General features: G+C 39.5%; 1 protein-coding gene across 1 annotated transcript; it reads right to left on the bottom strand.

Moving 5' to 3' along the window:
- Positions 1-3,136: 3,136 nt before the first annotated feature.
- Positions 3,137-26,868, bottom strand: NBN (nibrin). The gene is made up of 16 exons (XM_053468271.1): positions 26,778-26,868; positions 24,524-24,657; positions 21,518-21,666; positions 20,830-20,989; positions 19,744-19,847; positions 18,411-18,528; positions 17,796-17,986; positions 17,210-17,319; positions 14,857-14,980; positions 14,286-14,552; positions 13,224-13,656; positions 11,181-11,261; positions 10,921-11,076; positions 7,903-8,016; positions 5,256-5,305; positions 3,137-3,294 (listed from the first exon to the last, which is right to left on the bottom strand). Exons 1-16 carry the CDS (start codon positions 26,803-26,805, stop codon positions 3,261-3,263), a joined length of 2,253 nt encoding a protein of 750 aa, XP_053324246.1. The 5' UTR covers positions 26,806-26,868; the 3' UTR covers positions 3,137-3,260.
- Between the last annotated feature and the right edge of the window lie 1,101 nt (positions 26,869-27,969).

A 27,969-nucleotide genomic window follows, 5' to 3' on the forward strand; every position in this document is an offset into this window, starting at 1 on the left:
AAAGCATAGTTTTCGTTAGCTTGTGAACCAGCATATTTGCTAAAATAGCAATGTTTGGGTTTCAAGTTTTATTTTTCTTTGTACATATTGACCATCTGAGGTTGGTCTCTGGGTTCTTGAGGTTGGCGCCGTGCCAAGGCTCGGTTATTGGCGGGAAAGCTTCTTTTACACACACATTAGAGAAGGCATCTAATTTCATAACACTATTATATCATTCACAAGTCACATGATGGCAGTTTCATACTATTCCAATTTAGCCTGTCTTTTTAATATATAACATTCTATATAAGAGTTTGTGCATAATGGTTTATGTATATATGGGTATTAATCAGTAAGTGCTCTTATAAAGCTATCCAAACAATGTGATACTTTTATAATATTTCAAAACAAATCCAGCACTTAAATGTAACTTTTTTCTTTTTTAAACTTATATTTTTTTTTTCTTTAAATTATATAGCCAACAAAGCTGTATTCATCCAAACGTATTGCCTAAATGGGGACCTGCTGTGTGAACTGTAATGTAACATATGAATATACCAGATCAGACTTTTTTTGGTTTGTTTGTTTTAAGATATCTTTAATTCCAGAGAACTAAATGTATATTTGCTATAGATTGTGTAATATGGCCAGTAATATATTGTTTACTTGTCCATTGGCATGTTTACCATTGTTTTGTTTCTGTAAATGTAAGGAATAGGTGTCATGTAAGCATACATAAGTACTGGGGGGGGCACTACAAGGATATTTTGTGTATCCCGGGTTGCTTGCTCTGATAGAACTATGTTAGCGAGAGCTTAATAGCTCCGTGATTCAGTAACATGCACTGTTTTTCCTTTCCTACTACAGGCACTTTATTGACCTTGCTGTCATATGATGAAATGGACCATACTTTATCAAAGTAGAACTGCAGCGTAAATATAACACTGCACCAGAATTGTGGCCTTGGTTCACATTGATAAAAAAAAAAAAAAATAAAAGGCCTCTGTATCTATTAAATCTGTTTCACTGGATGGATAAAAGCATATGGGAACTTCATGGTGTGTTGGCACAGGGGTTCTATCTTTAATGGTACCTGGGTGCAATTTTTCTTCAGTCTTCTTACACATTGTATTATGCATTGGACAGGGCCAGATCAGTCCTTCTTGCTGGAACAATTTGCTAAAGATGGTCTTTCATAATGAATAGAACATTAAGGGTCGTTTTGTGTGCCCCTTTTCAACGAGTAACTGTGCGGTGGGGTTTTGTCCCGAGATTGAGATACAAAATGCTGATCTTGAAATGAGTAGAAGGTACCAAACCCAACCCTGTTAAAAGGCTCAAGTGAGCTTTTCCCCTCACTTTTATTCTATGGCCGATGCCACAAACGTACCTTCCCAAGTGTCTGCTTGCATGGGACAGTCCTGTTTTTTTTTTTTTTTCCCCAGGCACTATTTTGCGAAGCTGCTTTACTTTAGGAATCGGGCTGGTTGGGGCAATCCTGTTCCCTAACTGGCCCGGGGAGCTGTACGATCAAGCCGAGTACAGCGAGATGGGTCTTAATTTTACATGCATTTTAAAATATATATATATATTTATATAATCTTCTGGCCAGGTAGAGGCCATAAAGGGGAAGTGATTGTAATAAAACTTCCTTAAAAAGGCCTTCTAGATTATTTTTAGTGTTACAAGTCTTTTTTTTTTTTTTCCTTTCCTAAAGTGAAACATGCTTGGCCCCAGGTGTGCCTATTTAATACAAAGTAATACTAAATGCTATTTTACATTCCATACTCAGCTGGGTGACATGTGGCACCTCGTAGACAGATGAGGCTTGTACAGCTTTGAGCGCTGGTTTTATTCACTTTTAGCTGCTACCTGAAAACCCGTAGAATTAGTAGACTGTTTGTGGAATAAACGTGTTCCAGGTGTTTTAGGGCTTCAGACTGTCCGGTATGAGACTGCCTGAGCTGGGGTCTACATCTGACAAACACCACTCCAGCATTTTAACCGTTACAGTGCCAGTACTGTATTATATCAATACGTATCACTTGTGAAAAGATATACTACACATTGGATTAATGTGAAAGAGACAAAAACTAAACCAGTCGTGGCTACGAGGCAGTTACCGGCCCTGGCTATGTACACTTTAGCAGACACTTAAACACAACTCGACAGGGTCCTGCACACTCGCACTTGTAGAACACTTTTTGCATAAAGAAAGAAAAAAAAAATAGCACTTTAGTACATCTTTTTGTAACTCCTTCATTCCCCGTATGTTAAATACCATAACTGTTTCTCCGCGGAACGGAATGCTGTGTAAATCCCTTTAAGTAGAATTTGAGGAAAAAAATCTGAGATGCTGTTTGTGACAACTTGCTGTGCTAAAAATGTTTCAGATGCAAATTTATATTATGCAATATAAACATCCATATGAAGAATAAAGTGCAATGGTTTATAATGTTTATATTGTATGATGCTGCTGTTCGACTCTACTATGATAATGTATAAACAAAAGCTTTTAACCGTCCCATGTGTCAGGGCACCAGGCAAATGCTGACAAAGTTTAGAAAGTTCATTTATAGTCGAAGCTGCCTCCCCATGGCAAGTTTAAACTGTGGCGTGGCACAAATAGTAGCTCAAATAAAGCGCAGCAATAATAAGCGTTTTAGTTATGTTTATTTTTTAAAAAAAATTTCTAATAAACAAAAATTGTCACAAGCTGTGCTACACTTTATTAGGCCACATGCCTTTAATACGTTGGCACAGTGGAGTTAAAGGTGGTTAAATATTTATAATCTCTATAAATCTTTTATAATTGTAGCTGAATCTTGTGTGCGCTGCATTTCCTATCTGTAATAATCGTTCTGGAGGTACTATTTCATTTAGTAATATGTATTCTTCTTTACATTGGGTGTTGGTAAACTGTCCGTATTAAGGGTCATTTTCTAGAGCTCTTTCGATATTGCCCGTAACAGTGGAAGATCACATGAAAAGTTAGAATTGCTTAATGAGGGAAATTGTCTGCAGAACAAATCCTACCGTATTCTCTAGATACTATTATGTCAGGTTGTTTATACGGAACTGTAAAACAGAGCAAGTTCCTCTCTGACTCAAAGGTGTGTTTTCATAGTTATTTTGCCACGTATAAATACAAAATAAGTAACTGAGCAGATTTTTTTTTTATTATTATATACATAAACACAGATCAATGTAGTTTCTGTACACATCAGAACCTTTCCCTTCTGTTAAAGAACAAATAACACGACTTGACTCAGGAGAAGCCTCTATCGTCGTCTTTTCACAATTTTAGGATTGTACCTGTATATAAGAAAGAAAAAAAAAGTCATACGCAGTCAAATATTTGCATGTATATTTTTGGATATTCTTCCATATGCTATACTTTGTAAGTCAAATGAGATGCTTGCAAAGTAGATTTTCCATAGAAGGAAAGGTGGGTTAAATAATGGGGGGGGGCATAAGTAAATGGAAAGCATAAGTAAAAAGATATATATATTATGCCCTGTTTCGATGTGCATGTTATGTTTAAACAAAAGTATTCACCATGCAAATAGACATTGTATAAGAACAGAGACATGGCCTTTACTAAATACAACCCTTATCAAACACACAGCGAAAATCTTAGTTACTTGATAAAGAGACCGGAGTCTTTAGTTCTTTTTCGGTTGTGCCAATAATACATGCTAGTTATATAAAGTTTGAGGCCTCAGAGGTCTCCTCTTCTGGTTGAATTTTAAAGAGTGTCCCAACGTCTAACTTCCGGGTTATTAAAGGGTGACGGCGTATGAGCTGGCTACTTCCTCTGCTGCATGGTTTACGTAAAATGACCATCCTCGGCAGTATAAATTTAGGACATTGTCTGACTCTTGTCACTAAGAAGGTTATCATGCAAGAATTATTTCCTACAACAGAAGTTCCTTTAAAAAAGTTTGTAAAGCTACAAAAGCTTTTGGAATCTCATAAGTCTCTTCTTTAGCTGGAATAAGTGAGCTCATAAAAACACAGCTGTTAATCCTTGCTTTTTTGATGATTGCGGATGAGGAAGTAAATGTGGAGTAATCAATAGAGCAAACAAAGGAATCAATTGTTTCTCAATTCCCGTTGAGCTATTACTCCTATAAGGCTGAGCCATATTTGCTTAAATCTGTAGCCAAATTACATCATCACTGAGCTGGGAACATAATTGCCGACTGCTGCTGTTTCTAAGCAACTCCTGATTATCTTTTAGAGAAGCCAGGAAGGAAAAAGCACAGCGATGAGACACTTCATCAAAGCCAGCCCCAGGCTGCCAGGAACACCAGTGTCTCGTGTGTTCACTAGCCAGTGAATAATGAATAAACATTTTTCTTGATAATATATTTAATCTTTGGTTAGACTACACTTAAGTCCACCTCCTCGGAAGGCTAGAGCCATGTACAGAATGACAGGTTAAACTTGCCCCCCACTGTGCATTGATGCCACCGTGATATTCCTGGTATTAATTTACATATGTATTATTTTAAGTCCCAAGATTCTTCCCCGCGGATCAGATACAGTGAGCCTGGAGGTGTAGAGGGGATCGTAACACTTGTTTGTTCAGCCACAAGCAAATCTCATTTAGCTCAACAGAAAATAACTGGATTGTATCAGCGTTATTTGTTAAGGCTTAGCAGCTCTTTAAGATAGTGTTTTAAGCACAAGAGATGCTTGATCAATTTCTGTAAGATTGTACCAGACAATAAACAAATCCTCTACAGGACTTTATTCTCCCAGCAGAAACCTTCAGTATTAAACATTACGAACCAGCAACATCCTTGATGCTGACACTTTTTGCCATGAAAAGTCACGTACCCCATTCAACATGAATGGGTGATAAAAATTTGAGAGATATATATATATATATATATATATATATATATATATATTTATTTATATTATGTGTGTGTGTGTACACGCATTATAAATAAATAAAAATAGCGTGGGTATACATATTTACACACACACTATATTTTCTTTTATTTATATGGAGCCAGCAATTTATGTAGCGCTTCTTACAATACATATATTCAAAGGGTCTGAAAGTTAGACGGATTAAGGCAAACCTATACATTGGGTAAAGAGGGACGCTCTTGCACGCTTACAGTCTATATAATTAGACTCCACACAAAATGCTAGAAAGGTACAAGTAGTCGTAAAGGTAATAGGCCACTGGAGATAAACAACAAACAGGGACAATTTCAATCTTGCGTCAACCGGACATTTAACAAGGAGATGGCGCTCACCTGAAAAGATCCTCGGCTAATGAGTCTTCTTTTGCCTGCTGAGCTTGTTCCTGCAAGTGTACAGTGACATTACATGAATAACATTTGATGGAGTAGATGTAAAGATATCCAGAAGTATGAGGACGCATCTCCTTATTAATGAGTTCAGGTAATTCAGCCACACTATTTGCCAATAAGTGTTTAAATCAAATACATAGACAGCCATCTCCATAGACAAACATCTGCAGTAGGACGTACTGAAGAGCTCAGTGACTTCAGATATGGCGGGTGTCATAGGATCCACCTTTGCCAAAAGCCAGCTCATGAAATGTTTGCCTGTCCTCTAAGCATCACTCACGCCAACGAGTTCCAAAGTGCCTCCGAAGCACCATCAGCACAAGCGCTGGGTGTTCATGAAATAATATCACTGCATCAGCTGGAGCGCTGTACTGCAGTGGAAACGTGTTCTCTGGTTTGATGAATCTGGAAGCCTGATGGATGAATCTGGGTTTGGCGGATGTCAGGAAAACACTACCTACCGGAATCACAGGAGGGATAATGGTCTGGGGCTGTTCTCAGGGTTTTGGCCCCTTAGTTCCAGTGAAGGGTAGTGTTAATGCTACAGCAGTGCAAGATATTTGACAATTGTATGCTATAGAACTTTGTGGGAAACGTTTAGGGAAGGCCCTTTCCTGTTCCAACATGACTTTGCCACTGCACACAAAGCAAGGTCCATAAAGACATGGTTTGAGAGCAGGCTACAGCAGAAGTGCTTGACTGCAGACTCTGGGCCAAACCTGGAAGTGAGTATTATGTGCTGCGGTGTCTTAGAATTCATAACATTCCATAGCAGGTTCCTTTAGCGCATGCAAGATAATAAATGGCTCGCAAGGTAGGCAAGTCTAGAAACACACAAAAATACCATATGATGGCATATGAGAGTCATTTGATGCAGTTAAGCAAACCTGACCTAAGATGTAAAAAAAACCCAAAAAAACAAAAGCAAAAAAAAAAACCTTGGGCCTAGGCCTTATTTTATGTTCAGGATAACCAAACTATCCCATGCATTATGTATTTAAAGGATCCTACCATGTCTCTCATCTTGGAATAAGGCTTAATTTGTTGAAATTGAAAGCCTTTCCAGATAATGATGATGATAATTCATTTCATTTTAATAGACATTCTTTAAAAAGAATATAATTTCTCTCCAAATCCTAATTTTCTTACAAAAAAAAAAAACCTTAGACTGTGACATGTATAATATCTATTTGCTCTGGCAGTTCAATTATTGAGCACCAAACTAGCAAAATGTTAATGTATAGTTAAGTGTCGACACACCGGTTAAGTGCCCAGTGTGTCTGCCAGTGCCACCATGTCATCTCCAGTCCAGCCAAGCTCCTCAACCATTGAACTATACATGATATACAGCCAGCTCAGACCTTCATGCTGGAGAAACAGAGAACTAAAACCCCAGCTCTCCTGTCCACTATTTATTTAGTGAATAAACTCCACTTGAATTTATTATGCATTATGTAGCGATTAGTTTTGAATAGCACACATCCTACATCACCTCTTAGAAGGCAGCATTTAGGGAGGTACAAAAAAAACAAAGACGTCAGTTTAGAAATGACCGGCAAAAAGCAGTAAGTGCCAACTGACATCATCCAAGCCAACAAAACAAAGCCGCCTTGTTTCCCTCAATTAAAGCAAAGGGGATTATTAGATCAACAACCAAACAATTCCGCTGGCCTTTTTGATTGCTGGGGGGTCAGCACGCATTTTCCCCTGAGAGGCCAAGCACATTTTGGCACAGCTACGTTTAAGGGGCAACCTTACGAACGGCTTATGTTTTCCCCGATGAATCCTGCATATTTTGTTTTATAAACACAAGCTAGTCGTGGATACCTGCTTTAGTGCAAACATAAAGCATTTGATCACAATATAAAAAAGGTACACATTTACATATACTTCAAAACAAAATAGTAAAATCAACAAAAACATTTTTTTTTTCCTTAAAAGCCCCTGCCCCCCTTAGTAAGTGATGCCATGCACTTACATGTAGATTGCAGGCAAAGCCAATGTAGGCAACGGTGCAGAACATTCTGCAGGGTAGGCGATGACAAGAAAGGCTTGATTACCAAGCTTATGCTAAAAGAACTATAGGTAGAAAATACACATTCCCACCAACCCTTTAACACATCTGGTTTTGAGCGCTGCATTTCCCTTCATCCCGATCATTCTAGGCGAGTGTGATGCAAGGTGCAGTCCATAAAAACCACGTAAAAAGGCTTCTATAAAAGCAGTGTGTCAGTGTGGTTTTTTAATTTATTTTAACATGTATTTTGTGTTTTTGCATGTTAGCAGGGGTCAGGGTAACTGCCCGCCGGCCCGCTCACAAAAGATCAGCGGGCAGCATTCTATCATTCTTATTTTTTCTCATATTAGAAGCCATGACAGCAAGCAGCCGCCCCGGTCTAAAGCCAGGGATTAAACTGTGTGTGTTTGTTGTGGAAAATGTGTCCACTTTGCCAACAACACAAGTGGCGGGCCCTGAAAAATGGCTTTGCGACGTGCCACTACAAGGAAACAAAACATCCGCAACCCTCAGTAAATCAAAGCAGCGGCTATTTAAGGATTTTCCTGCATTTCCGTAGCTCGGGCTCCTTACCTCTACTTCCTGACGTAACCATTGTTCAAGCTCTGAATTTTTCTTTCTATCGTGAGCAATCAAGTCAGAACCTCCAATAATATGAGGGAAGCCGCCTGCTCCAGGGTATGCTACCTAGGGTGGGAAACACATTGCACATTATACCAAGATTTACCAACCAGCAGGAAAGAGGTCTACCTGCTGTGAAAACCACATAGCATGAATAAGTAAAAAGCATAACATATTCACCATGACCAATTTATATAACAATTGGCCAAATGTCGCAGTACAGAATATGTCATTATTTTGTAAGATCTATGGGTAATACTATGTTCAGCAAATCTGAAGGATGCATGTGAACTACTCAGTGATTATCTGATAATATATAATTTAATAAAAAGTGTTACATTTGTAATAATTTTCTGCCTTTGCATATCACTGGACAAATTATGAGGAGCATGAGGTTGGAGTTGTTGAGATATATAGTAGAACCTCTACTATAATATGGATTCTTAATTTTAGAAGTAGATTTTCTTTACGTAGAGGTCACTGCTTTGTATTTGTGTATAAGGAGGTGAGCTCAAGACTGGATCGGGGTGAATCGCTGGATGTCTTATATCTTGACTTTTCCAAAGCATTTGATACGGTGCCACATAAAAGGCTGGTACATAAAATGAGAATGCTTGGGCTGGGGGAGAATGTGTGTATGTGGGTAAGTAACTGGCTCAGTGATAGGAAACAGAGGGTGGTTATTAATGGTACATACTCTGAGTGGGTGACTGTTACTAGTGGGGGTACCACAGGGGTCAGTTTTGGGTCCTATTCTTTTTAATATATTTATTAATGACCTTGTAGAGGGATTGTATAGTAAAGTATCAATCTTTGCAGACGATACTAAGCTCTGTAACGTGGTTAACACAACAGAGGACAGTGCACGGTTACAAATGGATCTGCATAGGTTGGAGGCTTGGGCTGGGATGTGGCAGATGAGGTTCAACACAGATAAATGTAAGGTTGTGCACATGGGGAAGAAAAATCCAGGCTGGGAATATGTATTAAATGGGAAAACACTGGGGACGACTGACATGGAAAAGGACTTAGGAGTCTTAGTTAACAGTAAATTTACCTGTAGCGACCAGTGTCAGGCAGCTGCTGCTAAGGCAAATAAAATCATGTGGTGCATCAAAAGGGGCATAGATGCCCACGACAAGGAAATAATTCTACCACTGTACAAGTCACTAGTCAGACCACACATGGAATACTGTGTACAGTAATGGGCACCAGTGTACAAGAAAGATATAGTGGAGCTGGAGAGGGTTCAAAGACGGGCAACCAGAGTAATAAGGGGAATGGAAGGACTACAGTACCCAGAAAGATTATCAGAATTAGGGTTATTTAGTTTGGAAAAAAGACATTTTAGGGGGGACTTAATAACTATGTATAAATATATAAGGGGGCAGTACAGAGATCACTCCCAGGACCTATTTATACCCAGGACTGTATCTATAACAAGGGGACATCCTCTACGGCTGGAGGAAAGAAGGTTTCTACACCAGCACAGACGGGGGTTCTTTACAGTAAGAGCGGTGAGATTATGGAACTCTCTGCCAGAGGAAGTGGTAATGGTAAACTCAATAAAAGAGTTTAAAAGGAGCCTGGACGTGTTTCTTGAAAGCAATAATACCGTATTTGCTCGATTATAAGACGAGGTTTTTTCCAGAGCAAATGCTCTGAAAAATACCCCTCGTCTTATAATTGGGGTCGTCTTCTAATCAGACCCAAAAAAAATGGCTGGGGCCATGCTGCTTACCGGTCGCGAGCAGCGTCTCTTCCGTTAGAAGCAGGAGGACAGGAAGCTTGTAGCTTCCTCACAGAACTCTATCTCCCCCTCCCTCCTCTGGGGGCGGGGCCAGAGAAGTTGCTGGTACAGCCGGTCCCCTGCAGAAGTCTTCGAGTGAGAGATCTGCAGTTCAGGTAAGGGGGTGGGGGAGGGTTTTTGGGTAAGTATGTGTGATTAATGTGTGAAGTATGTGTGATTAATGGAATGAATGAGTATTTAAATGTTTGTGAATGTGTGTTTGTGTGTGATAGCATGGATGTGTAAGGGGGGTGGGGGTTGTAGCATGGCATAGGGAGGCTGTAATCCCACTACTATCATCCCCAGGTTCCAGCATGTACTGGCTGCCTTGGCTTGATAGGAGTGTGATTGCTGTTAGCAGCAATCACACTCCTATCAAGCCAAGGCAGCCAGTACATGCTGGGTTAAAAGGCATATCATGGGACTGAGTGGCATATAGGGGGTTAAAATGCATTTCTGGACCTCCAGAAATGCATTTTAACCCCCTATATGCCACTCAGCCCCATGATATGCATATATACCTCCAGAAATGCATTTTAACCCCCTATATGCCACTCAGCCCCATGATATGCCTTTTAACCCCCTATATGCCAGAGTGGCATATAGGGGTATAAGGCATATCATGGGGCAGAGTGGCAAATAGGGGGGGTATAAAGCATTTCTGGGGGCAGAGTGGCATAACTGGGGGGGGGCAGGTTGGCAAATAAAAGGAAATTTAAAAAATATATTTACATGAATTAATATTTACTGGTAAAACTTTTTTTCCTATAGGGTCGTCTTATATTCAGGCTTTTTGTTTTTTTCCTAAATTAATATTTTGATTTTGGGGGGTTGTCTTATAATCGGGGTCGTCTTATAATCGAGCAAATACGGTATTACAAGTTATGGATATTAGATTAATAGGGACAGAACGTTGATCCAGGGATTTATTCTGATTGCCTTATTTGGAGTCGGGGAGGAATTTTCCCCCTGGTATGGGGCAATTGGCATCTGCTTCATAAGGGTTTTTTGCCTTCCTCTGGATCAACACAGTAGGGACACAATATGTATATAGGTTGAACTTGATGGACTTTGGTCTTTTTTTCAACCTTATGAACTATGTTACTAAGGAGTATCTTTGTACTGTCCCTTGCATTTAACAATCAATCACAAACAAACGCCAGCCGCACTCTAATGATTACCTTTCTGAATTTCTTGAAGTTCGTTACATTTCCATGGTTTGTGTTATTGCTGAAATGATTGTTTTTCGCTGGGCGACCAACAACTAGCGATCGAAATTCGGTCAGCAAGAGTCTGCTATGGACCTCGTCATATTCTTCTTTTGGTTCTTTAATAATCTGAGAAATAACAAGAAAAGAAAAAACTTAAACAACTCTTATCACTAGGATTCGATTGTTGGGTCAAATTAAAGTAATGTATACGTGATTCAAATTTGTATTACCTGACCCCCTTTTTGAGGAGATTCTGGTTCCTCTTTACACTCCACCTTTACTTTCTGAATGGTCTCTGGAGGAGGCTGCTGCTGATGAAGAGAAAAAAAAATTACACATATGGATATACTTTTAAAAATATTGTATAGGAAGGTCCTCCCCCCCACCCGCTATTTCCTATAAAGGAGATGTGTAGGGCTGATATATTTCCTTTACTTACAGAGTCCGTGTATACATTGTCACATTTAACGAGCAGATGACTTCTGCAGGCCACCCAGCAGAAGTTCCCCTGAAAAGGTTCTTTTCACATCTCTAGCTAATCTCGGCCATAACTAAACCTAGCAATTAAAATGAAGCAACTGCCTCTGATCGCCCGTCTCTATGTTACACAAGCACCCAAGGAACAAATGTAACACCCGACTTCAAGTTTTAGAAATTAAATGCAATTTTATTCATCTTTTTCATTGAATGTTCACCATTACCTTATCGGCGAGAACCGGAGCTATTTTGAAACGTTCAACTGTTCCCACTAGCTGTATTAGACAATGAAAAGTCCCTGGCATCCTAACTAACGCGGATTGGTCAACTAGACATTGCTTCACAGCCGCATAGTAAAATGGTGATGTGTCCTAGCACTGATGATGTGACCTCTAGAAAATCGTTTCCCCGGCGCGCGACTTCCATCATTTTATTTTTGTGCATATAAGTGTAGCTGATACGTTGTGACAACCAAAAAAGAACTGAAAGCAGAGTCAGCAGGGAGAGGAATATACATTAAACGCGGCATTTCAAATCAGGACTAACAATTGTTCTGAGAACAATGCTGGCTTTAAAAGAGCTCAATGGAAAAGCATCAACAACTTCAGTAAGGAGGGCGAATCCTACCCGATCACTCAATTAAGAGGTTTCATCCTTTATCAACAATTTTCAGTAAGGAGGAACACATTACTAAACCGAAGCAAGGCCACAATAAGAACGGGACAGGAATCGCAGGAATGTAAACGCTGATTCTTTAAGATGCTGATCCTGCTTAAAGCTCCAGAGCTGCTTTTGGGGTAGTTTCAGACAGACATCTGTGAGTCAAGAGGCAACTTAAACAAAATGTAACATGAAAGAGCAGTCAGAAAAGAGGTGGTTTCTTTCTTTACATTGGCATTAAAACAATTTCACATTGTAGGCATTTAAGTTAAATAAGAAAGTGAAATAAAGTGTTCTCTCTTCCCACCTCTCCATGTTCCGACTTCTCTATATCCCTTTCCTAAACATTCTTCCTCCAGACTCCCAGGGCATCCTTGGCATACCAATAATAACTGCAAACAATTCTCTCCACGCGACATCCCTCTCCAAAATACTCCCATCAATTTACAAACTTCTTCTCCTCTACCATACAAAGTTTAAACCCAGGCCTACAAAACGCAGAAACTAAATGAGGCCTTTAGACCTCGTCCTCCACATTATCAGCATCTGCAGCCAGTGCTATACTTGACATTCATCCAGGCAGACAAGGTCACCCACATTACATTAAAGGGACACTAGCTATCAGTTGCACTTTAATTCATACGATAACTGAAAGATCCCTTTAAATACACTGTAAGCCCTTCCCAATACATAGGGGATGCCACAGACTCCCCCATATACATTTGCCCCTTTAACAACTAACCCCCAAAGCCATTTGAGGTGCAGGAGAGGTATTTGTCGCCTTGCGCATGATATACTTATCACCAGTCAGCAGGTGATCTAATGACAGCATGCCAGCCACAAGCATGAAAAGATTCAAGCAATTAGAGGTGAGAATACTTTGAGAAAAAAAAGTGTTTTAAATAATGCATGTTATAGTGCTCACAACTTTAATACACATTCTTCTTTGGTGGGGCCGTAGGAGACAGCAAACCGTCCCTTTAATATGCCAGTAATGACTGGACCACAGGCAGCAAGTCTACAAGTATTTGCATTAAGCCCCGACTATCACGACTGAAGATTCCCACAGTGACACGGCTTTTATAGGATTACTAGTACTGATGGTTAACAAAACAGGCAGCTTTTAAATCACTTACTAGAGCGCCCTTGTCTAGATCTCCACTGATGTTTCGGTTGTTTTCCGCGTCCAGTCTTCGTCTTTTTACTTTAAGCGAATCATTACACCTCAAACCGTTCTGCTCCACTTCGGCATCAAGCTCTCCTCCACTTTCTAAATCTGACTCTTCAACCAAATCCTCTTCCATGTCCTTTCTTTTCTTTAATATTTCATCTTTTTGAGATGCCATCTGAGCAGTTACCATATCATCTTTGGACTGTTTTGCTGATACATCTAAGTTATCATCAAATAAACTAACTGGCTCCATATCTAGGTCTGATTGATGACCTTGAGATTTTGGACCATCGTTGTTGATCACTGGTTGTAGCCTTATCTCCTCTGGGCAGGAGGTGATGTCTTCCATTCTTGCTGACTTGGAGAACGAGAATTCCTTTTCATCATCTTCTCTCTCTCTTAAACATAAAAAATACGATATTAAACAGGAAAACCACGCCACTCCAAGAAGGGTGTTTTGTTTTTCAAGGAAATCGGCAATGAAATTATTTCAACACATATCAAAGTCTCCCCAGACATCTTTTCACATACTATCCGGATCCAAAACGAAATTAAGTCTACAGGGTCTCATGATCAGTTTTTCCCACTTCTTAAAATGTTTACCATTTCAGGCAACACTTTAGGCAAAAGTACAACGTTTCATTATATATATATATATATATATATATATATATATTTTTTTTAATTGATACATCTAAATTAAATTCAGCTATTTTCCCAAGGTAGATAAGGGTAACTTGGATCATCTAAAAAATATCAAACATAATTTATAGATCCCAACACACCCTGATGAAAGGGGTTCCCTATAAAGACATCTTAAAAAGGTACTGCTCCACAACAATACATTTAAGCAATTCTGGCGTGTCATTATTTGAACAGTAAGAGGGCTCAATCAAAGACAACACAAATTTTAAGAAGCTTTTTCAGTTTCCATGGAAACTGACTATTTCGGGATGACTACTAATCATTTCCTGAGTTTACACGATTAAACAAATTAAAGCAGGTTACAATTCCCTTCAGGGCATACCTCTTCTTGGACAACGGCTGGAAGTAATTCTTTATTTTATTAGTGGAAGGCATTTTTTGTGATATGCTGCTTTTGGTTTTGAAAGACTCATTTACAGGTGATCGTTGGCTACTTGTTTTTTCTGCTACTGCTGTGTTTTCTTCGTACAAAGCACCCTTGATGTAATCTTTGCCTCCTGTTTCTTGATTACGTTCTGGACATGTCTTAGAGCTCATACGGCTATTTCTTGGTGTTTCTTTAACTTCACGGATTCCACTGATGTCCATCCTATTGATGAAATACAGGGGGGGAAATAACTATCAATATCAGTAGGAGAGAACTTTCTGTGCTAATGTTTGTGTTCAGTAAGCGACTGGACAACCAACTGTAAGCAACTGGACAGCCAACTGTAAGCAACTGGACAGCCAACTGTTACTTAGCGCAACTTCACAAATATAAATAACCAGTGTCAATAAATTGTATGAATCCGTGTTAAAAAGGTCACAACGATCCCAGCTCAAAATCCAAACCGCAATTTTTTCAATGCAAATCACCACGTCACTGATCAAGGACGCGGCATCTTGCTACACACCAGGTATTTGTCTCGTCTTGAGGTTCTGTATTTACAACATAAGCAGTGATGTTAAGAGTTGGCCCAGGCAAGACTGTCTCATCGACCGCCATGCTTTGTGAAATAATATTTGGCCTTGAAGTTTCTGCAAAAAATAAAAAAATAAAAAATAAATAATAATAATAATAATAATATATATATATATATATATATATATATATACACATAAATAAAAAAACTAAACTATGTACGTTCTACTTCATTTGCCAACGTGAAGATCGTGACAAAAAGGTGGTCTACAGCAAACATTTTATTCTCGACACCCTGATGAATGTATTTTATTTATATAGCGCCACCACATACTGCAATGCATAACATAATCTACCAACTACCATTTATGCAGGACCCTGACAAGTTTGTCTGTCTCTGCCCCGCAGAGAAATTAATAACATTAGGAATGTAAAGCTTTAATATAAATCTAAATATAGTAGCGGTCTAACATTTTATTTTTTTATTTTAATATACTAAAAGATTTAAAAAAAAAGGAAGGGAAAAAGAAGGAGCTCTGAGCCAATAAAAGAAATGAAAAACAAAATCCAGGGAAATCACACAGGCAGTTGGGAGTAAAATAAAACAAAATAAACTGCTGGACAAAAAAAGCTTAATGGAAAAGAAAGCATGGAAAAGGTGACCGGTTTTATGAACTATATTCCCAGAAATCATACTGAGGACGGTACAAACTACCGCAAAACAGATGACAGATTCCAAAAGACTTAAGTTTCATACAGCCCCATCAACTAAGAATACACATTAAAAAGGACAATCCAGACATCATGTGCTCTTTGTGATAGGCGTTTAGTCCCTCTGAAGTTCAGCTTCATCACCTGCAAGCCAAGGCCAAGAAAACAGTTACCTAACGCTGCAACATAGTGAAGAGGTTACGCTCACAATTTGAGATTGACCAGCTGCACAGTATAATCCAGGTGCAAGGAGAGAAAGCGTGCAGCCGACACCAGGAGCTGGAGCTTCACTGCCACCCCTGCCATTTCAGAGCATAAGATCATGGATAAGCTAGCTACAGCCAATCCTCAAGAGCAACTGCCAAGGCTCAGTGTGAAATGACCACCGCCTAGTATTCTAGAAGAGGACAATAGATATTGCCACCATAACTGATGAACAGCTGCTGCAATCCTGGGAATGCTTGGCTACACATTCAGGAAGGACAGGAGAATATACCCTCCATGGAAAATGAGGTTGGAGGCCAAGATCAAGGCAAGCCGGAGAGCAGTTAGCCAGCTGGTAGAACTATAGAAATGTGTAGTTGCTCATAGACAGAGCAGTTGCCCAATTCTCAAAATCCAGGCAGACCAACATGGATCTGTGAATGCCTGGAGCTGTACAAGTCAACAGGACACTTAAGGCCTTTCTCTAGAACTGAATGGGAGTCTGGAAGAGTAGACATCGAGATGTCATTTGGAAAGGAGAAGTGCGGCTGGATTGTAGTAAAAAGAGGGAAGATACTCAAGACCGAAGGGGTGGAACTACCAGTAGGGCACATAGCAGACATACAGACCAGCTACAAGTACCTTGGTATCCCACAGTCACATGGGAGCCATGATGCGGAGGCAAGGAAGGCAGCAACATCCAAGTAACACCAAAGGATAAGGCCCCTGCCAGTGATCAGATACCCTGTGGGCATAGTGGAGGCTGCTGAAGACCCAGAAGCTCATCAGAATGTATGGAGGTTTCCATGTCCAACACCCAGAGACTGTACACCAGCCGAATAGAAGGCGGGCAGGGTATGGCAAGTGTCAAAGTCACTGCCCTGGATGAAACCAAGAGCATTTGGGAGTAGATCCATAAAGTGGCACTTAACAACACATACCACCCATGGGGGGGACTAAAGCATAGAAAGAAACATACAAAATATTCTGATTAAGTTCCCTTTCCGTAATTTTAGGTTGTAAAAAGTATGTGCAATCAAGTGGTTCCTCTTACTCTGTCAGTTCTAGTCTTGTCGGACCCTTTGAATATATGTACTGTAAGATGCGCTGCGTAAATTGTTGGCGCGATCTAAATAAAATATAATAATTGACAAAGCAAAATCTGGCTTTTACCACACATTGTATTCACTGCAAACGCTACCAAGGTACTTTTTTGTTTGGAACATGCAGCCCTGCAGTCTCAAAGAAGATTGATGGCAGAGTTAGCAGTGAACCGGTCATATCATTACAGGACAAACAAAAGCAGAAGACAGAGCCCTGCCAGCACCTTACACTAACACAGCAACATCTACTACAGAGCTAGAGCGATAATTTATGAGCATCACAAAAAAGTTATTTTGCCGTTGAAAGCAGATTTAATGCTGCCATACCGCTCTCGTTTCCTGGAGATGAGCGACTTCGAGGATTACAGTAAATTTCTGTTGACATATAGATAACCGCTAAACCAATTTCTGCTTCTGGGATTGCTCTTAGATCCTTTCTGCAAGAAACGATAAATATTTTAGATTATTCCTAACAGAGACGGAAACAAGCGTTTCATAACCTCTTAGTACAATTAATACTAAAAAACCATGCCATACAAATCAACCTCTAGATAGATGTACTGTAAGAAACGCTGCGTGAAATTGTTGGTGCTATGATAAAGGTAATAGTAAAGAAAAATGCTATTTGGTGACAAATACTTTTCAGGAATCATTGATTTTGTGGTGTCGGCACACACGCGGGGTGATGTGATAATGTCCACGTGGAAATGGTCTGTTTAGGGGTCTCCGTACTACCAGTGTTAGATCTGGGGGGTTGTTTACAAGAGAGCAAAAGCTTGTGTAACATTTTATCTTTTTCTATGTTGGCTCAAGTTCAAACAAACACTACAATTGACTGCAAATTTAAGATGACAAAAAAAGCCAAACGAAACATATGTACAAACAAATTTGATTGTGAAAACAATAGGCTAACCTTTGCAGCATGTCCAAAATAGAATTGCTCCAGGTTTGTGATGGTTCTGATATTGAGAGTTGTGAATCGCTCATGCTCACGTCAATTACACAGGTCTTCGGACTATCCAGCAGTGACGAGTCTTTCAGTTCCCCCTTCAATAATTTTACTTCTCCACCACCAAAAGTAATAGCTGGGGCCATTTTTTTGTACTAGAAAATGAAACAGCATGTCCAGAAACGAGTAAGGAATAAAGTAAAAAAAAGTGCGTGTTTTAAAGTGTAATAGCAATCAAAGCGCTGTGTTTTATACTTACTGAAATCCTCGACCCCTAGCTAGAATGGTAGAGATCACTGTTAGTGACGCGACAGTTCCCCAGGTAGTCCCATAAACAAATAATGCATATGAAGTACTTTGTAAGTACTATATTTTTACTAAAACAGAACAGTAAAAAGTAAGTCATATGACGGTTCCTTTAACCATCTTGTAAGGACGATGCACTGGTAAAGCTAAACGTATTAAGGTAATTTGAAAAAAAAAAAAAAAAAAAAAAAAAAAAAAAAAATCTCCCTCACTTTCTTATTACGTTCTGTAGTAAAGTACAGAACGCGTCCAGCTTCAGTAAACACCACGTACCTGTTTTTCACTTAGGAATAAGAAGACTTTGCCCTTAAAGATAATTTTTCTTTTAACATTTACAGAGAGATCCAATGAGTCCGATTTAATTGAAGGTTCATCAATGAGGGGAATGAAGCTGCAGAAAAAATAAAATAAAGGGCAGGAAATAGTTTTACAAATTAGCAAGCAAGAGGGGGCTGAAATAAATACTACATCATCCAACCAATGTTTACTCTAAAGGATAGGCTCTTGAGAGACAATCTATGATTATAAAGTACTATATAGCTTCTATTGTAGATCAGTGAATCTCAGCCATAGAAATAAGTTAGAACGGTATTAAAACTCATTTCTGGCAGAAAAAAAAAAAAAAAAAAAAAAGCACCACGAGCACCAATTTTAAGAGGTGAGAAGTGGGCATTGCCAATTCTAGCCTCACTCTTTCTACTGCGCGTTCAACCTAGACCTGCCCAAAGCCGCTTTAAAATAATATAATGTACAATTCGTGGGTATTCCGAGTATAATAATAAGCAGGTATAACTTTATGCTTAATTTTGCACCCACCAGGTTAGGTCACTGGCTGATGATCGGGGAGATTGATCTGATCACTGATTAGACAGCAATTTAATAGGTTACATTTGTTAAAAACAAAATACATATTCTAAAATAATTTAAAAACATCTTGTAAGTGACACGTTTAGGCCACTGATATTAACCAGTAAATCCCATCAATAATTAGTGACCTAAAATGTAGTAATAAGCAAATTTGTTTTTATAATAATGCATGAGTGTTTTTGTAACAGATGTCATCCAGAGGCTGTTATAATGATTACACTGCTTAAGAGCCACAGGAGCGACCTGATCACCAGCAGTTACCTGCTGCGGTGTAACTAATGGCAGATGACCAGGAAGCACCTTTGACTTCCAAGTGTTTTTTTTTTTGTTTGTTTCTTTCAGTGTTGGTGCTCCGCATGAGCACAGTATTGATTGTGACTTTGTTCTGACGACACTCATTTATTGTTAGGGTAAATGTGATTGTGCTGCAGGAGGAGGTCAGGTAATTGTAGGGTTAATACCACACAAATCGCTCTCATGGGTGAGACTGCAGCATTTAAAAAAAAATTTATTCAGGCATAATACTCACCTCGCTTTTCTGGACTCTTGGAAAAAAAAAAAAAAAAAGGGCTAAATTGTGTGTAATACCTGACATTGGGTAGATTTGGGTGGGGGGGCACTGGGATGTTTTACAGTAAAAACATAATAAATTGTTCAGAGCAACAGCTAACACACGTGGACTGTGGTACACAGCCAATTGAAAGATGCAGCAGTGCATTTAATGAGTACGTTATAATACCTTGTTAATGCAGGCAGCGTTTGCTTCTGCTTAATGGATTTGGTCAATTCACTAAAGTACTCAGGTTTCACAATCGGTTTGCAACAAACCATGGCACAGATAGTCTGTAAAAGATAAAAATCTCACTTCAGTCATTTAGAAAATCGTACATAAAAGTTTGTGGAAGAAATAAATGTTTAGCAAAATTCATAGTTTTAAATCAGAGTATAATATATATACTTTAGTGGCATAGCAATCTTTAGGCTTCATTAACACAATGCTCCTGGCACAAATGGAACACTATCTGCTACTCGAAATGTCAGCTAGCTGATTTCCTGCTAAAAATCATTAATTTTCATCTATCGCAAAGTGCCAGAAGTATGTCAATAACCCCGCTGGTGCAAGACACTTTGGATACTATAAAGGACTACTGGTCATTTGGACCACTTTACTTAGGACTTAATATTATTATCGTAGCTTTGCAAATGTATTGAAGCATATAACATTTCTATTTCAGTGTACGTAATTTAATAAATACATATAATTAGGTTTTATTCATATAGAGCCAACAATTTACATGGCACTTCTTACAATACATATATTCAAAGGGTATGATAAGACTAAGACAAACAAATACATTAGGTGGAGAAAGCCCAACTCACAAGCTTAAAGAGAGAGATATAGATATATATATATATATATATATATATATATATATATATATATATATATATATACACACACACATATATACATACACACACACACAAAATAAATTGTAAGTGTAACTAAACAATTACATGGTGTTTGACCAGCCCACTCATAAAGTGTAAATGAGCAGAACAAACACTACATTATATCCGATCACAGGCACCAGCTGTCTTCTCTTTTTAGGTGCATTTAAGCCTGCTGAAGAATGGACCTTTGAGGTTTATGTGACAGTACATTTTACTCTATGAACATTGGTCCATTAAAATGCATCATCAACTTTAGTAAGCAGACACCATATTAGTGTATCAAGCCATCCAATGGTGTAGACGATGTAAATGTCTACGTTTTTTAGGTTGTTCACTGGTCGCATACATCGCGGTATATCTAGTCACTTACCTTGATGGTAACTTTAATGGATGTCATTACAAGGTGGGTGCAGTTTTCCGTCCAGTTGCCGAGCATGTGACCTCCCAGAAGCAGGAGATCTTGATTCAGAGCTGTCTTCTCTGCGACACTCAGACAGGAAGATGACACAACCAGAGGCTCATACTTCACTCTGCGAAGAGAGGTGTGAAACACATATTAAAACTTTTATCAAAGTACAACGGTCACATCGCTGGTCCCACACTGCGACTCCATGAGGAACCGCACAATAAAAATCAATTGGTTTTATATAAAAACACGCAGAAACAAAATATATTATATGTCCCATACGTATAATATACACTTAGCACCCTATACATCTGGTAAATTTGTAGGTAACTGAAAGTGTATAAAATGCCACTGAATTTTTATTTCACAGTCCTTTCACTGAAAAATGTGAACTTCTTAAATGTTTGTTCTTAATAGATACTAATCCATTCTTAAACTGCTACGGATGGAGAGGTGAGAAAAGGCAGGTGGACCCAAGGCCATAAGAACAGAAACAAGAATGCATAACAGTGTAATGTGACGATTCAAACGGAATAAGAAACAAGACCGGGGAGTAAAACGGCAGTTCGAAAAAACAAGGTATCTATCCACTGTACAGCGCTATGGAATATGATGGCGCTATATAAAACAATAACAATAATATAGCCCTCACCTATACTTGCTGTTAAAAACACCAAATGTGACCCTGTCACCAGATTTCAGGCTCCTGGGAACCGGATTTTCCATCTTTTCTTCATTAATAAAAGTGCCATATTTTGAAGAATCTTTAATTGTCAAAGTGGGTATTTTGTCAGAACGGCCCTAAAGAGAAGAAAATAAATATATATATTATTTCATTAGAATAGAACATTCATTAGAATACAAACTTAAGCCTGGCTCTGCACACCCTGGAAAAACATGAGAACACCAAGATCCAATATATCTAAAACATTCACAAACTACCTGTATGACATTTAAACTTTCACACTAGCCTAATGCATGCACTTAGATAATCTGATATATATATTGTATTAACTCGTCCCAGCAACAACACAGGATAATTAGCAATTATCCAATAAAACTAAGCCACATTCAAGTGAGTCTTACCTTTTGGGTTGTGAAGATTTGTAAGCCTTAGTAACTCTACTAGGTGTTACTCCAGCCTCTCTCAGGTATTATATAATATTATGAATAATAATTAAAAGTACCGTATTTGCTCGATTATAAGACGAGGTTTTTTTCAGAGCAAATGCTCTGAAAAATACCCCTCGTCTTACAATCGGGGTCGTCTTCTAATCAGACCTCAAATAGAGGTCTGATTAGGAGACTAAGATCCAGATCCCCCGCACCGCTGCAGGGGACCTGGATCCTCCTGTCGTCGCCCCCCCCACACACACTTACCGGTGCTTCCGGAGGTGAAGTTGGCAGCGGGGGTTTGTATGCGTCCGTCGCAAATACCTTCCCCGACTGTCAGAGATCAGAGTTCCAGAGTTCCTGATCTCTGACAGCCGGGGAAGGTATTTGCGACGGACGCATACAAACCCCCGCTGCCAACTCCACCTCCTTCCGGCTGCCGCGGAATGAGACGTCAACCCGCTGCCCCGGCAATACAGCAGGAAATTGGAAGCACCGGTAAGTAAGTAAGTGTGTGTGTGTGTGTGTGTGTGTGTGTGTGTGTGTGTGTGTGTGTGTGTGTGTGTGTGTGTGTGTGTGTGTGTGTGTGTGTGTGTAGGGCATTTCTGGAATGCCTTACACCCCTATATGCCACTCTGGCACTTAGGGGGTTAAAAGGTATATTATGGGGCAGAGTGGCATATAGGGAGGTATAAGGCATTTCAGGAGGCAGAGTGGCGTTAAGGGGGCATTTAATAGTGCACTCTGCCTCCTGAAATGCCTTATACCTCCCTATATGCCACTCTGCCCCATAATATGCCTTTTAACCCCCTAAATGCCAGAGTGGCATATAGGGGTATAAGGCATTTCTGGAGGCAGAGTGCTCTATATAATGCCTTTTGACTCCCTTAATGCCACTCTGCCTCCTGGAATGCCTTATACCTCCCTATATGCCACTCTGCCCCATAATATGCATTTTAACCCCCTAAATGCCAGAATGGGATATAGGGGTATAAGGCATTTCTGGAGGCAGAGTGGCACATAGGGGGTCAAAAGGCATACCATGGGGCACAGTGGCATATAGAGGGTTAAAAGGCATATCATGGGCCACAGTGCCATATTGGTGTGGCAAGCCTGGGGGCAGATGTGCGTAACTGGGGGACAGGTTGGAAAATACAAGAAATAAAAACAAAAAAAAAATTTTTCTCAATCATAGCTTTTATTAAAAAAAATAGTTTACATGAATTAACATTTACTGGTAAAACTTTTTTCCTTTAGGGTCGTCTTATATTCAGGCTTTTTCTTTTTTTCCTAAGTTAATATTCAGATTTTGGGGGGTCGTCTTATAATCAGGGTCGTCTTATAATCGAGCAAATACGGTAACTTCTTTAATAAAATAAAGTAAACAATGATACATCGAGCCCTGTTTATTTAAAAAGCTGTTCTAAAACACAGGTGTCTGGCCAGCGACACTCAATGGGAACATTTTGATCGCTTTGCATATGATCTAGGAGCCAATGCAGTAGCCATTTTTAGTTATGAAAAATAGCTAAAGTTTAAGTCATTCTATGACTGCCTCATGACACCTCGATAAGGTACAATAGTTTTAATCCAGCTATGTCAAACACAATGAAAAGACCATGGCACCACAACCAAAACTCACGTACCAAGCAAGGAGGGCATTCGTCAGAGAGGCAACAAAGAGACCAAACAACTCTGAAAGAGCAGCAAAGCTCCACAGCGGACATTGGAATATCTGTCCATGGGACCACTTTATGCCGTACATGTCACAGAGCTGGGCTTTATGGAAGAATGCCCAGAAAAAAATCCATTGCTTAAAGAAAAAATATAAGCAAACATGTGGCATGTGGGAGACTCCCCAAACATATGGAAGAAGGTACTCAGATGAGACTAATATTGAGCTTTTTGGCCATCAAGGAAAATACTATGTCTGGCGCAAACCCAACACCTCTCATCATCCCCGCAGTGAAGCACGATGGTGGCAACGACCCTAAGCATACTGCTGAAACAACGCACAAGTCTTTTAAGGGGAATCATTGTCCTGAAATGGCCTAGTCAAAGCCCAGACCTCAATCCAATTGAAAATCTGTAGTATGACTTAAAGATTGCTGCACAGTAGCAGAACCCATCAAACTTGAAGGAGCTGGAGATGTTGTGCCATGAAGAACGGGAGAAAAACCCAGTGGCTAGATGTGCCAAGTTCATAGAGACATAGCCCAAGAGACTTTCGGCTGTAACTGCTAAAGGTGGCTCTACACTTTGGGGGGTGAATAGTTATGCACGCTCAAGCCCTGTCTTGTTTTATTTCTTGTTCCATTTACAATAAAAAATATTTTGCGCCTATTCTTCGCTTACACTTTCTAGCTCATATAACAGAATGGAGTGAAGCCCATCACGACCCTCCTCCTCTAAAATGATTGTGTCCAACCGGCAAATCAGTCAATACTAGTGAATCAGGGGAAAGACAATGTGCTGCCTGGGATTCATCAGGCATGGTTTTAATAAAAGTTTTAACAAAACAAAAAATAAAATGATCAGATCTTACCAGGTTAGAGGCCGAGTGGCTAACTGAAAAAACAGCATGAGATCGACTAATGGATTGATCATCTTGGATTAATATTGCGCAGTTCTTCCTTCCCACAACGTACTCCGTATCAGTCAGAAAATGAAAGGTCTCTTCTGAAAATAAGAAGAAACATGCAACATATTGGATTGCGCTTGCCATGATAAGGACCATTACATCAAACATGGAGCTCAGTATGTAGACTCATTATTTACAGAAGGTCTGTTGGTTTATCCTTACAAATTAGATTTTAGCCTAGATCCATACTGTCTAATAGCATAACCATCACCTGTGAAATAAGCCAGGAGTTTGTAGACTGGTGTGGATCCAGGAGCCAGACAAAAAGGTTAGGAGCCAGCTTGTTTTTTTTCTTCCCCAACCAGGTTTTTATTTTCATATATTGCCCAACTTGGCGTTGCCATACACTAACATACATTAACACACTCTAACACCACATAGTATGACACATGCTAACATCTTACGCTTTCAAACACTAACATTTCACGCTTTTGTTGACACATGCTAACGCCATAAACTAATACATGCACTCTAGCACTATATGCTGGCGTACACATTCATGCCAATGCCATACTGTAACATAAACAACACCATACATGTCCCCAACCTTCCTCCACCATACAAGCTAACATCACACTCTTATACACATGCACACACAGGCTAACACCATACATATATACAAATACACAGTAACACTATGGACACTTACACACTGAATCTGGCGCTGCAATAAAGTAGACACACTGACTCTGGCACTATACACTTACACAAACACATGGACTTTAGCAACTATATATTTATATATAGCACACACACTAACACTGATACTACAGTATACGCAAGGCACCCAGCAGGGTCACATAGCTTGCATTAATAAGGGAATAATAACAGAAAACTATAAAATATACTTTTTTGTAAGTGTCCCTTATAGTGGTGGAGCCAAGAAAAGACCTTAATTCAGTAGTATTAAAAAATACGTCATACAAGGCGATATTTAAAGCATGAATGTGGCCTTCTCGAACATAAAAAATATGTATGTGGGGTGTGACTGTAATCAGATGTTGCTGAACATAAATTGGGTCTTGTGGCAACTCTAGTTAATGTCTACGGTTTCCAACGTAAGCCATTCAGGATTGGCTGAGTACAAATAACGTATCAGTCGGGACACCGATGGGGTACTGGGTATGATGTCAGCAAGACATGAGCTATTGTTGGAGGGGAAGTGGTGGGGAGGGGGAACGTGCCGAAATGCCGTTTCCTTGCAGTGGCCCGGGCATTTGATACATTAGGATACAGCCATGGGGGGGGGGGGGGAGTGTAAAACTTAAAGAGAAAATCTGGTTAGGGTTATGTATAAAATGTACAACAGCCAAGAGAAAAGATTATTTCAGACGCCATCGCTGGCATTCCTGTGCATATACAGAGCCATACCTGTTAAACAGACCGAGGAATTAATGGCAGCTGTCCCAAACTTACCGAAACATTCTCAACGCTTGTGCTTAGGTGTACCAGTCGGTCGGAGGTTCTACCATCAGCCCTGTTAAAGTTGGTTGTTGACGTGGCACAGACAGGGCTGCCCACGTGTGTACAGTCAGATCATGACATCACATTCTAAAGTGTCTTGGAATATTCTTACATCATTATTTTCTTTTATTTATATAGCACAGCGCTTCTTACAGTGCAAACATCCAAAGGGTCTGACAAAATTAGAACTAATAAAGACGACTCTCCTCACAAGCTTACACTCATGAATGAGGAAAAGACTTCTGTGATCTCAAAAGTGCATGTGCCATGCTTTTCTATATTAGCCCAATAAAAAAGGTATGATCTACTACTAAAGCCTCCATCCTCACGTTAACCAACACAGACATAGCAATTTTCCTTACAAAATCCATTTTCCAAAGATCACAGCAAATCTGACATAACTGTGACTTTAAACGGAAACCACCGCTGCCTCCACAAAAAGCCCGGGAAACCAGGCCAAAGAATCATCAACTAAGAGACTAACTGAAAATAAACTTTAATACAACGTCTGCTGTACAAGAGTTCAGCTGTATGCCAGTGACGCGCACTCTGCTTATCAGGCCCAAAATGCACACAGAGTAAACGTTAGACCCCCGTGCCCAATAAACGTGAATCCATGCAGAGCATGACAGCAGAAGATCGCTGCTAGAGATGAGCTGCATTCCCCCGAGCGACCCACCGCGTCAGTGTTTACCTCCGCTCTCTTTTACCAGTTGCCACATTGCGCTTGTTGTTGCTATTCCATTCGTTAAGGCGCGCAAACGTGACGTCACTAACACAAGCCCTCCACACCTACTGCCGCAACATGCCCTTCCTCATAGGCTTCTCTATGAACAGCGCCACCTAGTGTCTAAATTCACACACTGCACGTACATGCTCTGTCACAGCGAGGAGGATAATATTCTGTATATAATAGTTACTCATTTCCAACCACAAATTCAAATGCTTTATTGGAAATTCACTGATGGATTCAATTTATTAGTGGTCATTATATTGCTGTCTCTCACCTGATTTATGAATTAGCAGCATTCGCTGTAGGTAATGTAAAGTTTATGCGTTTTCCGGCTGCTGAAACATTATGGATGTTTTCTCTCCAAACATGTTCCTCTGCAGAATACATATATATGGTCCATGTGTATTGGGAGGAGACATGTATGCAGGGTGCTTGTCAGCTGTTCCTGGCCATTTTGGGGCTTATTAGCTGAGTTCATGGTGCTTATTGGAGGGCCAACTCTAGCCAACTTGCAGGAGAATCTTGGCTAGGTTGGCTCTTTGTAATGCATGGTTAATATGGTGAGTTTAGATTTTGCAGCACCTCTCACTTTTAATTGAACAAACACAATTAAATTTTATATATATATATATATATATATATATATATATATTTACAGTATATATAATACTTAATGTGCTAAAAAATCTTTCAATCTTTCAAAGTTTGTGGCTTGTGACAGGGTTCATAAAAAAAGAAGATAAACTTGTGCTTATTTTATTGCACAAGCTTTCAGAAAATATATACTTTTATCTATTTTGACACTTTATATCGGTTTTACCATAAAATGTAACAATTGTACCTTTTTTATAAACAAAAAAATCAAATGACAGTTTTGTGTTATTACCAATTTATATTTATATTTTGTCGAGTGAGGAGGAAAATAAGCTGAAAGGGCCGATTTAGCCCTTTGTGAACAATTTTGGATTGGCCCAGGAAGGTAGTAAATGCAGTCTGCTCTGCGGGTGAGGTAAAAGATGGGGTGCATGTATGTGTGTTAGCATAGACATGTATGCATAAGTGTGTGTGTGAGCATCAGTGTGTATAGTAACGTTACATAGTTACATAGTAAATAAGGTTAAAAAAAGAACTAGGTCCATCAAGTTCAACCCTT

The sequence above is a fragment of the Spea bombifrons genome, chromosome 5 (genome assembly GCF_027358695.1).
Source record: "Spea bombifrons isolate aSpeBom1 chromosome 5, aSpeBom1.2.pri, whole genome shotgun sequence".
NCBI classification, from domain to species: Eukaryota; Metazoa; Chordata; class Amphibia; order Anura; family Pelobatidae; genus Spea; species Spea bombifrons.

Coding starts and splice junctions, on each gene's coding strand:
- NBN (XM_053468271.1), bottom strand. CDS start 26,805: ATGTGGCAACTGGTAAAAGAGAGCGGAG. Junction 19,848..20,829: donor CCATTAAAGTTACCATCAAG/GTAAGTGACTAG, acceptor TATCTTTTACAG/ACTATCTGTGCCATGGTTTG. Junction 17,320..17,795: donor ATTTTGGACATGCTGCAAAG/GTTAGCCTATTG, acceptor CGTTTCTTGCAG/AAAGGATCTAAGAGCAATCC.